General features: G+C 46.5%; 1 protein-coding gene across 3 annotated transcripts in view; it reads right to left on the bottom strand.

Moving 5' to 3' along the window:
- LOC125321298 (limbic system associated membrane protein) overlaps positions 1-16,404 on the bottom strand; it is a 1,007,901-nt gene that overhangs the window by 156,172 nt on the left and 835,325 nt on the right. For all 3 annotated transcript variants that reach the window (XM_048293943.1, XM_048293942.1, XM_048293944.1), the window contains one exon: positions 9,007-9,239. In XM_048293943.1, the coding sequence (XP_048149900.1) occupies positions 9,007-9,239 (233 nt within the window). The remainder of the gene's footprint in view (positions 1-9,006; positions 9,240-16,404) is intronic.

Genomic DNA, 16,404 nt, shown 5'->3' with positions numbered 1-16,404 from the left:
AATTATAACAACAGTTCTTTTCTACAAAGAAATCTCAAGAGGATGTGGAAAAAAAAAAAAAAAAAAAATCACTAGCTACTGACAAGACACTGGCCATCATGGAGAGAACAGGCAATGGGAACCTATGACTTAGGACATCCAAGGGGACATATCCTGTTGTGGGCCAATGGGGTCAAATTTCAAGGCTCACAACAAGTCGAGGCAACTGTTGTGCTACCACAGTTTTTTTTTCAGCAGTGGGTGCTGGAACACACTTGGCTTTAAAGTGGATTGATATGTGCAGTCTCACAGCTAATGGTTATCTGTGTTCTCCCAAGGGCTAGCAGACTTAGTAGTGGGACAAAGTTCTTGCTGTGTTTGGAGCTGAGAGAAAAATATTGTCCCTACTCCCCTGTCTTACAGTCTGAGCTAAGACTTGCGACTACAGACTGAGACCATCAGACTGAGAAATAACAAGGCAAAACCTTTCAAAGCACTGCTCTGAATCTAGAATCAGCTGATCAGACAAAATCACACAATATCAGCTGACACCACTCTGAATAGTCCACTCAAACTAAGCTGATTTATATCACTAAGGACTTGGATCATTGTATCAAGATCCTTCCTCCCAGCCATAGGAAAGCATTCCACGTATTTTGTGCTATACTTCTTTCTCCAAAATGAGTAAGCATTTTTTGAAGTATTCTGTTTTTGTCTCCTGCCTGCACCTGCAAAGCAAGCACAAAAATATTTCCAGAAAAACCTCTTGATTTATGCACTAAGAAGTGCTAAGCTCCAACCAATATGACAGAGCCAAAGCCTATGCTACATGGTATCATTCCAACCATGCCTGGAGATAGGAAAACAGAAGTTAAGAGGCACCAGGACACCATGGGGAGGCAATAAAAATACTAGATAGGGAGTGAAAGGAAATTCCTTGGTAACCTATGAAACACCAGGTGCCTTTTCCTGCACATCATGATTTTGCCAAAACAAACCAGCACAGAAAACCTAGAAAAATTTCCACCAATACTACTGTGTGCCTGACATTCTGGAATTACTTTTCTGGTAGGAGATTATAGTCCATGGTAACAGCAAAGTGGTGCAGCAAGATCTGACATGCTTCAGTTGCCCAGGACTACCCCCTGCTCTCTCAGCTTATTTTCCCCACCAAACTGCTGTCATTCCCTTCCAAATGTACTGGACTTCACTCTTTCAGTCCCTGTAGTAACCTGAATTTATCTTCTCCCTTCAATCTTTTATTTCTCCTCCCCCACCATTCCCAGTAAAATAACCTTTCTTCCTTCCTCCTAGAAAATTCATATTCCCATGTTATCTCATTATTCTTTGCAACAGCATGCCAAATACACTGTCATTTTCCCATTGGCTCTATGTCCCGAAAAAGACAGAGTGGTCTGTGCTTGCTCTTACCTACTGCACGCTCCCTGGAATGAAAAACGCTATAGTGTTAGTGCTCAGAAAGATCCCTCCGACTTCTGGGCTCTGTGCCCACAAAGCAGGGAAGCCAGCATTTCTCAGAGACCAGCATCTGACTCCAACATCCTTGCTGTCTAGCTAGCGAAGGAAAAATAGCTTCAGCTCTCTTCAAACTGCTCAGCTTCCAGCACTGGCCAAAGAGGCCAGGAATGCCATGGGAAGGTGGGCTCCCACCACAGATCTGCTGAGCTCAAGACTAGCCTGGCTCCAGTCTCTCAGCACCCCACAACAAGCAATGACAGCCACCAATGCTATATTCTGGCAGGAATAAACACCAGTGAGGATTGTCAGAAAGTGGTGTGGAAAAGTTAAAAGGATGCATGGCTCCAGAAGGACTGCTCAGTCTGGGCTTCCCACTACAGCCAGTGGAGGGATGATGAAATTTCCACCGTTCAATTTGTCTCATGAATTTTGGATGGTTACTTAAGGATGAGCTGGACTTTGCCTGAGAAAAGCCTTTTCTCCTCGCTTATGACAAAGGGAGTCCAAGACGACCCACAGCAATAGCTACACCTACATTTGGTCAGAAGAACCTCAGTCTGTCTTGGGTCCCAAGCTGGTGACCAGCAGGAGTTACCTCCACTTACAATCTGACTTCAGGCTCCTAGAAAACACACTCTAGTGCCTTGCATCAGTTCTGCTCAGAAATATTTCTCACAATCCCAAAGTCCAAAGCATCACCTTTCCCTATTGCTGTCCTCAGAAATGAGGGCAAGAGCTGGGTGGATCACAGAATCACAGAATCATTTAGGTTTGAAAAGCCCTCTAAGATCATCAAGTTAAGCCAGCACTGCCAAGTCCACCATTAAACCATGTCCCTAAGTGGCACATCTACACACTTTTCAAATACCTCCAGGGATGGTGGACAACACCCTCCCTCCTCAGCCCTAGGCCCAGGTCCTACCAAGGGCCTTGCTGGTGGAGCAGTTTGTATTGGGGAAACCAGACTAGCTTCAGCTGCCTGTCTGGGTAAAGGATCTCTCTGTGCTGTACCAGTCACCAGCACAAAGTCTAATTTCAGCACAGTGGACTGAGAGGGTGCACAGCTAATCTACTCATAGAGTTAATAATAAACTCTCTATGGTTAAATCCCAGCAACAACAAATACATCTTTATATCACGTTGAAACAATGACCAGTGAGTCTGAATCTTTGCAAGCAAGGAGCACTACAAAGGCAATTCATAATGGAGAAAGGCTACACTCTGTACTTCTTTTCCCACACTGATGCCTATCAGTTAGAAAGAAAACTGTAGGATTTGGCCTTAGCTGCTATGCACTTGACTTTGCGTTGTGATTAGGGCTGGCCAGTAAACAAGCATTCCTCTTTGTGATCATTTGCTGCTGACATTTCCAAATTTTCCAAAATAACAAAGCCCTTCTTTTTTTTTTTTTTTAATGAAAGAAACATTAAACAAATGGAGAGCCCACATTCTTTACAACCAATAACTGGGAATCACAAGAAACGTTAGTGAGTCTGCAGGAGTCCCAGGCTGTGAGCAAAAATGTGAATGTGAAGCTCTTCATACCTCAGCTAAGTATGGTTAGGTTTTAGACAGGCTGTGGTAATGTCTTCACAGATTTTGACCAGAAAAAGCACCTCAGACCTGTAAAACCTTCCTGACTAAATTTTAATCAAATTCAAAACCAGTGGAATGTTTGTTTTTTTTTTCACTGAAAAGTTCCCGACTGCCTCTGTTAACAATGATACCTATCCATAAAGGCTCTGGACAGCAACCATTTGCCTCCTCCTAGTAGAGTTACTCCTCCAGATTGACTTGATTAGGGCTAGGTCTTTATTGCAGAAATTTTTAAACCCCATGCATGCTAAGATCTTTGTGCCCTTGTGCCTATCACCCTGATGAGACAAATAAGGACTATAGGAATTTCTTAATCGTTTTCTAAGACTGAGAAGGGCTTGACGATATAGCCCTAAAAGAACAAGAACCCAAGGTAATGCTAGGAACAGGGCAGCCACTGTGTCCCTGTTACGACTCAATTCTCCTGGAACAAGTCACTCAACATACTGGAACAAATGATTAAACATCCCATTTATAAGCACCGAGAAGATAATAACGGAGTAAACGGGAAAAAAAAGCAATGTACTTTTGGCAAACACATATCATGCCACCCCAGCCTCATTTCCCCTTTTTTGTAGGATAGCTGGCATAGCAGATAATGCAGAAGCAATATGTGTGATTATGTGATATATCTTGACTTAAGAAGACCTGACAGTCTTCAACAAGCTAAGAGAATATGGGGGATGTTAAATCACTATCAGGATGCTTCAAAGAGCTGCAATCAACAGATCACTCTCCACCAGGTACAAAGGGTCTAGTGGGCTGCTGCCACAGCCTGCTTTTGTGTCCTGATCTTTTCAATACTTTAATTAACACCTTCATGATGGAACAGAAAGAAGGCACCTGACTTTTGTCGATGACATTAACTTGGGGGCAGTTGCAAGTGCTTTAGAGCCCAGGATCATAAGTAAACTGAAGCGGTCTCCATGGAGAAACCAACCAGATGGCCTCCAACAGCAGCAAGCACAATGCAGTATTCTCAGGAAGGGGGGGAAAACAATTAATGTTCAAATACAAAAGAGAAGAATGAGCTGCAGACCAGTAAGAGAGGATTAGAAAGGCAGAAAGACTGAATAAGTGAAAGCAGCGAGGCACTTGTATAAAGAAGGTAAATCTCATTTCATTCTGGGGTTAGGTAAGTGAAGTGTGATATGCAAAACATGGCTGGTACTTGTATCTGCATGACTGAATCCTAAACTGGAACTCTTGTTTTGGTTTTGGATAGTACATTTAAAGGAAACATGTAGACAAATCAGACAGTAGTGAAATATATATGCCACAGGGGCTGAAAAATACGACCTGTGGAAAGCAGTGAGCCTGTTAAGCTGGACTAGAGATCTCTGAGACACAGGAATTAAGGGGTTTCAGGCAGATAAAAGGTAGTTTTGAGGAAGAGAAGGAGTAATAACAACTCTGTGTCTTGGAAGGACCAGAAATAATTGGCAGCAAAATCAATTTGGATCATACATTAATAAAATCTCTCCAGATGCAAGGAGAGTGAAATAATGGACATGCACTAGTTATGCGGGCACAGGGCATCTTCAAAAAGTACCTGGTGGGGGCAGCCACTGTAGAGCTGATCTTGTCTCACTGCATGGGGAAGGACCAGATCTCTTGCAAGTCCTTTCAAGTGTTCACTCTTTTGATCAGACACCAGCAGAAATATCTGGGGTAGTAAAACAGAAAGCTTCACAAGGGGCTATTACACCCAAATTGAAGCAGCACAAAATGCTTTGAGTGAGGTGGTAGCTCAGAGCAGTCTCTTGCTGCATTCACCCCAGTGCAGAGAGCACAGTACCACAGCACCTGGTAGCAGCTGAGCTGGGCAGCCACTTCCAGTCTAGTGGACTGCAAGCAGTGCTGCCCACCTGGGTCAGAAAGACAGAAGAGATGGCCACAGTTGTACTAATGAATCTTTTGGCAGTGAATGCCTACTTCTACTAGCAGAGTTTTCTTCATGTTTGAAAAGCAGGAAAGACTTAGGAGGACAACTTTTTCTACTTTAAGCTATCCATGAAGTTCTGATTTTTTTCTTAAGTGTCATTTCATTACGCCCCTTTTAGACCTCTGCAATTGTCTTGGTTTGAAAGACTGGTGTCTGCTAAGGAAGGCAGGAGCCCCCCTTGGAATGGCAGATGCAACCCCCCTTCCCTCCGAGTTATTATGATTTGGAAATCAAGGGGCTTTTAGGCAAAGATGTGGAAAATAGGAATAACAGTTCTTTACTATTATATATCTATATGTGTATAACCAGTCAAACAAACAACAACAACTCTGGCAGTAACAGCAATCACAAACCCAGTGCCAGCCTTCTCGGCTGTCGGGCCCTTTCCCCTGGGGTGCAGTTCCGCTCGCAGCCGGCAGGGGCGCTGGCGGCTCCCGGTGAGCAGGGCAGGTGCGATGGTTCCCCCGCGGCTGCAGGGGGCGCTCCGGAGCGAGCTCGGGGAGCACGCGGCACCGGTGCCCTGGGATCCCGGGGAGGGATGGGACAAAGGCTTCACAAACCCCTGGGCAGCTGATCCCAGTGTCCGGCCGGACCCTCAGGAACAGCAGGCTGGAACGGCAGGGACGAGCACAAATCCCGGGTGGCAGACGAGATGTATCCAAACGGGGTCTGGGCAGGCAGGGCGAGCAGGGCTACAACGTAGCAAAGGCTCGAAACAACGGCGGGGCAGAGCAGCCACAGCCCGGCTTCCAGCAGGGCAGGGAAGGTGGGCTTTGGGATCCCGGGGCTTGTCCAGCAGAAGGAAAAGCAGCCGAAGAAAGCAGCCTCTCTCTCTGTCCAAACGCTGGGGACCGACTGCCCACACCACCCGGGTGAAACAAGAGTAGCCAGATGCACCCCACCCCTATAGCCACCTCTTTTGTTTTTCTGAAGTACCCAGCAATTTGTCCCCCTAGCAACATGTATGGGGAAAATTCCTTTAACAGGAGAAAAAAAAAAACCCAGGAGAGCTCCTAAAGCCCCAACAGCAATATGCCCAGTTGAGAGGGATCTTATCCGTGGACATACACACGAGAGGAAAGGAGCAGACCAAGTAGACTGTTTTTGCAGAGACTGGTGCTGGCTGACAAAGTAGAACTGGCTCTTCCTTTGGAAACACTAAAGGACTTGGGCACATACATTAGAGAGGTGACGTCCCTCTTTCTGTGATATACTTCTACAGCTCTGGCCAGCAGAGTTCACCAAGCAGAGCTCACCCCAGGGAAAGCTGGTTTTCTCAAGGCTGGAAAGGACCTGGTCCTAGATTGCAACTCCATTAGACTGCAGTGATCTAAACACAGCAAACCCTCAGGATACACCAAAGCCTGCCTTCTTCAGGTGGCATTGTGGACATGGACTGGGTCTCCGGTTTTAAGGGCTCCAACAGCACTCTAGGATCTGCCTACTCACTTACTAGTCTCTGATATATCTATCCCATTTGTGTCTAGGGGTAATAGAAGTTGTGTTCTCACAGGGGCTAGACAGATGAGGGAGTTGAACGGGGAGAGATTAAGGACTTGTCTTTGGTAGTGGGGAGCAGAAATATCTCTCAGTGACAACACTGAGTGAGCAGAACAGGAAGCCTGGGCATGGCCCTAAAACAGCCCATTTTCTCCAGGGCAGGAGCAGCTGTCATTGCAGTATCCTTCACTGGCAAATCCAGGCATCAACCGTGTGCACAAAGCTAGCAATGAGTCTCTGATCCTGGTTTGTTTTTGTTTCCCTGAGCTTGTTCAAAGGAGATCACTGACCATCATTCCAGAAATTCTCCTCCCAGATTACCAGGCAGACCAGTTGACCATTCTGTCATTTAATGTTTTATGAGCTGTATTTTTTCTTAATTATTTATTTTTACATTTGGAATTCTCGGAGCTTCAAATCGCCTATGTTTTGAAATGTATGAACACGAAAACAAGAGAAGTAAATAAACTACATTAAATAAATAAAACTAAATAGTTTAGCATGACTCAATATCCAAACTCCTTTAATTTGTACTAGCAACAGACTATTTTTCAGGCAGACAGCCTGCAAAGCTTAGAAAAATAGCAATCAATATAAGAAAATAATACTCTGAGACTACAGGGATTATTTTCTAACATATATTATTTTGTACTGAATTAGTTTTATTAGTTAAGATTATTTTTAAAACATATTTAAAATAAGACTAACTCTTCCAAATTGTAAAGGATTTTGTATTTATATTTTCCTTCACTTTTTTCCCAGATTAAATTTAGTTTTAGAAAAATTAAAGCTATGAGTTTCACCTAATTACAGGATTACAGTAAGCACAATATCTCAATGGGTCTTCTATGAAATCCATGACAGGTGTTAGAACAAAGATTACCCACAGATACCTTATTTACAGGCATCCAGAGTTCAGGTGTGTCAAAACCTAAATTTTCTCATTCTCAGAAAGGTGGCAGTAGTTCAGAGCCAGATACCCATGTATTTAAGTGAAAGCTCAGCTAGAGAACTCAATTTTGCTGCTTAGGCCCATATCTAATAGGCACAAATAAAATTAATAATACATATGCACGGCTCTAGAATTCATTTGTCCCTATATTTTACTTGACAGGTAAATAGAAATTGTATGCTGTGAGATTTCACCAGTAATAAACCACCTACAGAGGGCTGGCTCTGCTCTGCTGTAGTGAGCAGCGAGGCAGGGTACACCTCGAGGGCTGGGGAATGCATTTCACACAGCAAGCACTCAGCCAAGCCGGCAGAGCTGCTCCATGTGCGGGCGTGGGCCGCTCTTCTTGCTGCTGGGGGGGGATTCTGTGCAAAAAAACCAACCAGGAGCCTTCTGGCTCACTACACCTGCGTGTAAAGCATCACCTCTGACCACAAGTGCAGACTCCTTCACCTTGCAGATAAACACTTGGGATGCTACTTAGCCCCTCCATTTGCAAAGTAGTACCAGCAAGAGGAAAAGTCTCTTGCTGCGTGCATTTATAATCAGAGCGATTCAAAAACTTGCTGGGGGAAATAAAATCTGCAGCCTTATGGGTTACCAGACAAATCAGGAGAAATAGCAAATTCCTGCCTGAAGGATACTCTAGAAGTTGAACATATCTGTAATACGTATCAAACATATTCATACATATCTATCACCTAAGCTGCTCTTTAAATATTTTATATAAATAGTCATATAGACAAAATGGCATGAAGGTTAAAAGCAAAACTAAACAAAACTGGGTAAACTCATTTGTTTGGTATCCTGGTCTGGACAGGATGGAAGAAGTAAACTGAGTAATGCCCTTACCAGTAACTGATGAACTCTTTAAAGTGTTTACTCTCTGTTAGGCCATAAATGCAGGCAGACAGATAGGAAGTGCTGGTTCACCAAGTTTCCTGTTCCCTATAACACACACAGGAGGAGGGTAGTTAAAAAAGGAAAGGGCATCATAAGGTATGTGGCAGGGCCCTCAGGTACCAGGTTTCACACATGCCTAGTGACAGCGCTCCCTGTGAACCAATGACCCAGCATGGAAAAACTCATAGGAAAATGAATTCCCCAGCCTTGCAAAGAGTTGGCTATGGAAAGCCAAAAAACCAGCACAGCAGGTTGTTGACGCAAGAAAAAAGAAAGGAAACCTGAGGAAGGAGGAGGCAAAGAAACCAGAGGGCTCTCTGGGAAGAGAGAAGGCACAATGTTCTGAAGACTGTCATTATAAACAAAGCTTTCCCATCAGTGCCAAAACAACCAGAGGCAGGAGCCAGGTTTGCATTATACTAGAATATGGCTTGGCATCATTGGTGTCCCCTGCTCTGTCACCACTTTTAAAAGGACAACCTGACAGCAGAGTAAAACCACGCTACGCCGCAGTGGAAGGGAAGAGTCCTGGTGGCTCCTGTGTAAACGTAAGGGACACACAGGCTACTGACTCTGGAGCTTCTCCTAGGAAAATACAGGTCCCTCCACTGTGTCTCTTGCTCTTTGCTCTCCTATCAGGCATGTTGCTTACCTTGCACGATCAAGTAAACCTGGGAAGTCTTGGGATGATGCTGTGTCTGCACTGAACACGTATAGGACCCCTCATCGTAGACATCCACTTTCTGGATCCGCAGGCTGTATTCCAGGGGGTTTCTCTTCTCCAGCTCTACTCGAGGGTCCAGGGACCACTTGTCCTCTCCAGCAAAAATGATGCCAGAACGGTTTAACCAGGCCACCTTGGAGCTTCTGTCTTCTACATAACACCTGCAGAGGATGAGACAGGTAAGGGGGTGATTAACAACCCTCTCCATCATCTCCCTTTTGTCCCTTCTCTTTACTATTTTGCTTAGACACTTCACAGCACACTCCTGCCTTACCAGTGAACCATAGTATCTTCTCATCATTGCTGTCCCTTGGACATGTATTTAACAATGATTTTTTGAAGAGTTTCAGGAACCTTTGGTTCATAAACCCACGAGATTAGGGGCAGACATGTCTCTTGTTCTCTCTTCCTTTTGTTTGGTGGCCTACACATGTGCCAAAAATTAATTTGGAAGGCCACAAGAGATCTTGATCACCAAATCCCTTCCAATCCTGCCAATGAGAAAGGTCAGGAGTAGTTCTTCCCATGCTTCTCCCTCACCTTCAAAAGTTGAGTATACAAGAGTTACATTCCCAGACCCCTTCCAGCCTGGAGGGCAAAGGTTCAGGGCTCCAGCTTTGTCAGCTCGGGGCGCAGCTCCTCCATCCCTCGGTTTCAGCAGCACAAGCGGAGGAAACTATGGAGTATCTCCCATCTGTATCCCTCTGACCAAAAATAATTTTGTGTAAAGAGGGATTCACTGCTCAAACATCACCCTCCTAACACATACACACACACTTGCTGATGCACATCTGCCTGTTTGTGCAGGCAAGTGCAGATCTCAGGCTGAAGAATGAGAGGCTGTGGGAGCATCACTGTCATCCCTGTGACACATGCAGCATGTCCTGTGAACATCTCAGGTGGACAGGAGAGGAGGAATGACAGCCAGGGGCAGCAAGCAGACAACCAGCAGGAAGACCAGCAACTGCCACGGCCCTGAGTGCCAACCTTCACAAGTCAGAGGACAGACCAACCCCATTGCAACCGTAACTTGACAAGTTTCTTGATGGAGAGCAGAGTAGGTGCTGCGAAGACAAATGCATTTTTGGCAAAGGCACCTACTCTGTACCACTTCCTACCACCAGAATGAGACTTGCACAGAAAAGATGCGGAGATGCCACTGAGGAGACATCCTGCTCACTCTCAGCTGTCTCATTCAAGAGGACCAGGGCTGAAGAAGACAGGGAGACATAATTCCTCTTTAACCCTGGCAGCTGTACCCCTCAGGGCTGGGCTCAGACAGGCTGAGAGCAGGTTTTCCCTGCTGCAGCTCACACCACATTTGCTTTGCAGATAAACAGGAAAACTCAGTCTCCAGAGCTGTTGCTCCTTCACCTCTCAGAGCTCTGCCCACAGTGTTCCAGCATCCAAATAACCCAGAACCTCTTGCCACCACTATTATAGAATCACAGAATGGGTAAGGTGAGGTCATATGGTCAAACCTTCCTGTTTGAGCAGGGCCCTCCTAGATCACATTGCACAGGACTGTGTCCTATTCACTATTCATGAATGTGTTGTATTTGAAGGAAAAAAGAGAGAGGATAAAGATTATTGCTTCAAGATAAGACAAATATTTGACAGTAGGCTTTCATACAGCCTTTTAGCATGGGTCAGACATTTTCCAAGTTCCTCTATTTGAATGCATTTCATTCATGCTGTGCTGCAGCTGCCTTTCCTTGTGATGTGACCCCACCATTATGGCCGGCACCTCACACCCACTCCTTTTTGGCATGCCCATGGATGCTGTCCAAGTTGTTCTGGGGTTACTTGTGGGCAGGAGGAAAGCCAAGCTGCGTGGGCATCCATGCGAGGCATGCCATGCTGCTGGCCAAGCTGTAAGCAGCTCTGTCTGATCTGACAAACATTTGCTTTAGGGAGCAGCCCAACAGATCCTGTCCTTTACTGACACTGTCCAGACAAGGAAGGGGAGTGAGAATTTGGCCCTCAGGCCAGAGCCCACCCTCCTGGCCAGGCAGGCACTTGTCCCTGAGGCAAACTCTCAGGTGTGATCTGAGTTGTTTTAAAAAAGCTACTCCTTGTCAAAATGAAAGATGCAGAGGAGTCCGTAAGCAGCCACTTACATGTGGAAACCAGCACCGCTACGATGAGGCATTGCTCCAGTTCCACTGGCCATCCTAGGCTGTAATCACCAGTGAAAGCCAGGACCCAGGGAGGGCAGTGTGTTCCAGGGCTGGGAGAAGACGCTCTGTAGGAACACCTAGACTGCCTCCAGAGCTGGCTGCCTTAGGGTCAAGAGCCGTCTTTCAAATGCAAGAGTTGTAACAGCACCAAGAATCAGGGGTCAGGTATTTTGGTGGTGAAAAGATAAGCAGATTAACAGCAGAAGCTGAAGTCAGTGGGAGCTGAAGTTTCTCAGTCACTTCTGAAATTCCCCCTGAACAGCCATCAGTGTTGCTGGACTCCAGCAGATCCAGGGCACCACACCATCCCCACCAGGCTGCTTTCCAATCCCCACCAGGCTACAGCGAGCACTTTGCAGCTCTGCCCTGCACCTGATCATTGTAACTCTCTGTTAGGGTAGCAAATATGCCCCTGTGTGGTGTCTTGTCAGTAACAGCTCAGTGGTGTGGTCAGAACAAAGCCTTGTCCTCTTGCTCCTGTGGGTAGGCTCAACCAGGGACCCTCCTTCCTCTCTGTCAAAGAGAAAATGTGTCATAACCTGTCTTACACACATCCAGGTCAGCCCTAGGGCAGGGGTCAATAGCTACAGTCAGACAACCTTGCAACTGCCCCTGAAGTAAGTTAGCAGCTGCTACCAAAATAAAAGAAAGGAGAGAGGACAAAGAAAAGAGGAAAATGGGAAGAGTAAGTGAAATGGATTTGAGCTCTCTGTTCACCATACCTGTTCCTCTCAAGCTGTCAGGGAAAGTCAATGTACAAAGGTGGAAATTCCAAGTCCTGGCGTGCTCTGAACATGCATCCACATGGATGATGCATCTCAGTGTGTCTGTCTCCACACACACACCCTCTTAGTCTGCCAGAGATGCCACCCAGATGAATGGATCATGCTTTAATAAGGATTTATGGTGATGATTTTCACAGTGTAATAAGTGCTAATTCAATACTAATAGAATATTAAATGGCATGTTAACTGACATTTTAACTGCAAAGCAATAGGAGCATGGCATCAGCAAGATATCAATGGACTCTTATTGTTCACTAATAATCAATAATCAAGTTCACAGAGACAGTCAAATGCTTTTCATTAGGCTTATTGGAAGCATTACCATCAGCCTCAGTGAAAGCTAATAAATGATTTGTGATCCATCCATTATTCTTTCCCTTATGGTTGCAGGTTTAATTTTTTGACATCTCTGATGTGGCTAACAAGAGGGTCAGTGAATGGTGATGGGCATGCCTTGCATGATCACTGTAGGAACTTGGGAACTGTTGATCTTGCACCATTTCAAACCACAGACACAGAAGGACAGAAGATCTTGCTGCCATGTCCCGTTACCTTTCCTTGTGTCCTTGTAAACAAACACGGCCAAGTTTGGCACCTGAAGATTTTTAGCAACAGTTGGATGTGGAGAAAGAAACCCAGGTCATCCTCACACTCCTCCTCCAGCCTCATTTTCCCCACATGCAAATGCAGACAATGGGGCTGAGCTGTGCTCCAGGAGGGAGGGGAGGGGATGATGCTTCTGCTGCAGGAGAATGCTTTTGGACCTTCAGCAGGAACCATTGCCTTGGACAGGATAGAGGGCTGCCCACCATCATTCCTGGTCCCTGGATTTCATGACAGGCTGGGAGATCTGGCAGCATGCAGGCAGGGGGAGGGCAGGAGCCAGGAAAAAGTCCTGCTGCTTGTACTCTCTCCTCCATTGTCTGCCAGTCTACCACGCAGCACTGGGCCAAAACAGCGCTCCTTGCAATCGTGCCTTTGTAGGCTCTGAGGAACGCTCCATCGGGACAGAGACATATTTTTTTTCCTTCTTGAAAGTATTTGGGCTTGTTCCTATTGATGGGTGGGAAAGTGAGTGAAAAGGAGAGTGAGGCTCAGGCATCCACATCTTCTATCCTGGCGAAGCAAGTCTGGAGATTTCACGGCCTGTTCTGCCTCGCTCAGGCCTTGGTGCTCTGATTCCCAGCGCCCGTGACTCCTGCTCCTCCTCCTGTCGAGGCAGCGCCACTCAGTGCATTGATTACCCAGCATGTTGCTATAACACTCATCGCAGTTTATGTTGTGCCTGTCACTCCAGCAGCTCTCGGCCCTAAGCTTTCCGCCCTCTCTCCTTGGGCGAACAGACGGGCCCCGCTGCTGAGAGGCGGCATTTGCCTGGAAAGCCCCGGCACGGCTTCCCCAGGCTGTCTGCAACCACTGCCAGGGTGGTGGCTGCACGGGGTGAGGAGGAGGATGCACCAGAGACGGGGTCTCAACAATGTGCTTCCCATTCTGCCTCAGAGAGAAAGCAGCACAGCAGCTACAGCCTAGGCTGTGGAGATGGAGTGGGGGTATTTTGACCCTTTGGGAAGGGGTGGATGATATTTAGAGGCTAGAGTGATGAAAAGGCAAGAAGGAAGCCCTTTAGGGCCTGGTGAAGCTGCTGTTTAAATGATTACTTTAACTTGGAGATTTTACAGCATTATCAATGATATACTGGGTTGCACTGAAGCAGGGATAATTATTTGGGATTTTTAAATTGTTGTTGTAATTCCAAATGATTTTTTTTTTTTTTCAGCAGACCCAAACCCACAATTCTCTGCCAGAGTCACACTAGGGAGAAGAAGCAAGCTTCTAGGATTAATGAAATACGGTGTGCCAGCAAGCCACAGCTCTTACCTCATTTTGGGGAAAAACAAATAAACAGTGACTTTATGGACTGCATTTTCTGCCCTCTTTCTCCAAAGGATGTTGTGGTGACAGCTCTGTGCCATAATTCCCACACTCCTCTTTAATCATCTTTTCTCTGTTAACCCTTTGATCACCTCTTCTGTAAGACAATCTCTGTGCATCAGGCCAAAACCCAGCAGCCTGCTGCACACACCATTAAACACCCAAACCCCATCCCACTGCACTCACTGAGGGACACGACGCCTTTTTGCCACAGGATGCCACAACCTGCTCTGCATCAGATCTCCTGCTTTTGCCTCAGCTCTGTGATGAGCCTGCTGTAATCTTCTCACTTCACACACACTCTTACAAGACCCAGCTAACAACTTCCCCCACTGCCCTCTGCCTCCAGCAGCAAAACGGCAAGAGGGAAAAGAGAGAGGGATCAAACATGGCTCATTCGGCACAAAGCAACATCAGCTCCCGGCTGCCAGCTCCGAACATGCAAGGCAAATTTGTGTTGCAAAGCATGATCCTGGAAAGCTAATGTGGTGGTTATACACAGCCTCACTCCCAGCCTGGGGGGTAAAGTTCAAGAGCAAATAGTGCTCGTGCTGTTTCATCTTGTCTCCTCGAGCTCTTCAGTCCTTCCCTGCCTGGCAAGCAAGGACTCGGACACAGCATGGTCAGCCAGGGGGGCAGCAAGAGTCCAGCCCCTCCAGCATGCCTCGGCAGGGATGCGGGCAGCAAGGGCTAAGGACAGAACACAGACATATCAGCCCTGACCTCCCAGGCAGGGTTTTCAGGGAAAAGTCCAGCCAGGCTCCACGATGCCACTGCAGTGCTGGACCCCGCCAGCATCTCAAGAACACCGCAGCTCTGCCACTGCAGTCCCCACCAGAGGAGTACAGTGGCAGAGCACACAGGAGCACATAGTCTGGAGGAGCAATGGAGGAGCTGTTGGCCCTGGGTGGTTCCCACTGCTCTGGATCAGGCTCCCCTCAGCAGGAGATGCTATGGAAGACATCCACAGCTGAACACATCTCCACTGCTGCGAAGGCAAGGGCCTCCCTAAGTGGATGGCAGTGGGAGATCCTATCAACCAAGTATCTGAAACCTCCTTTCAGCCAAGCACCAAAGCCTCATTTTACTGAATTTGAATGCACATGGGCATCAGTTGTTACTCAAAATTCTCCTCCCCATTGCCACTGCTCCTCTCTTTCCCCAGCCTTGTACAGCTGCTGCTCCTCTCCTTATGTGCCATGACACACAGCGGGGTCACTGTTTGAGAGTGAAAACTGTGCCACAGCAGGATGGATTTCCAAAACGTGGCATAAATAGCTCCTGAGTCACCACTGCCAGCATGATAACACAGGGCCTCAGAGGGATTTAGAAAACTACTGCTTAAACCCAGTTCTGCGTTGGAAAACTGGCAGGAGAGGGAAACTGCTGCATCTGTTCAGCCCATGCTTTCTCTCAGCTGTATTATGCTGTGACCTTGGTCGTCACACCTGTCTGCAGCTCCCTGGCTATTTCAGCACTCGGGTGACAATTTTTGGTCATCCACCTATTGGGTGACAGGATGCCTGCACTTCTGTTCATCCTTTTTAGTAAACTGCCACTTTGGGAGTGTGAGGCTAGGATGGGCTTACCAGGTCATGAAGACCCAACCTCTGCTGGCACAGCCAGTTGTACCTTAGCATCTTTTTCAGAGATGTACCTCATACCTACTTTAGCCTAGTGTGTTCGATGGGGGATACCCTCCCTCGGCTTCGTAGGTCAGACTGCTCAAAGTCTTTCTGCTCTGCTGATTAAAACCTTTTTTTCTAAGTCTAGATTTATTCATACCTGGCTTACATCCATTTCCTCTCATGCCAACACCATCTTTTAGCTTAAAGAGCTCTTCTCTCTCCCGGGTGTTTATCTTTCAGCGTGTTCACAGAGAGCAATCATATTCCCTCTCAGCCTTCATTTTGCTGGATTCAACAAGCCAAACTCTCCTGGTTTCTTCTTGTATGATAGACTCTCCATTGCCCTAAACATCTCAGTAGCCCCTCTCAGCACCTGCTCCAGTCTGAATTCCTCTTTCGTGACCAGAATTTGTACCTAGTTTTCTAGAAGAGAAGTCCCCAGTGCCTTGTACAGAAACATTTCTGTCTCACTGTCTCTCCCATCAAGTCTTCCTAATGAAAGCAATAGGAATTGAAACCAGAAAATATGGGTATCAGTGCAGAACTGCTCATGTGCTGTAAACATCCTTGTCTCTCAGTCCATGTGATATGCATGGAAAATGAAACCCAAGGGAATTTACAAAAAATACACTGGCCTAAAAAGACAGCTAGCTGCACGGGCTCTTACTAGCAGACACACAGCTGGTCTCACATGGGCTTTCTTTCTGTTAAAATGACAGTTTAAGAGTATAGGTTCTATTGTGTAGGAAAAAACCCCAAACTCACAACAGAAATCAAGCCCAAATTTACAGCGATTTTTAT

The sequence above is a fragment of the Corvus hawaiiensis genome, chromosome 2 (genome assembly GCF_020740725.1).
Source record: "Corvus hawaiiensis isolate bCorHaw1 chromosome 2, bCorHaw1.pri.cur, whole genome shotgun sequence".
NCBI lineage: Eukaryota > Metazoa > Chordata > Aves > Passeriformes > Corvidae > Corvus > Corvus hawaiiensis.
The sequence above is the reverse complement of the archived record's forward strand: the minus strand, read 5'-3'. Positions and strand labels throughout refer to the sequence as shown.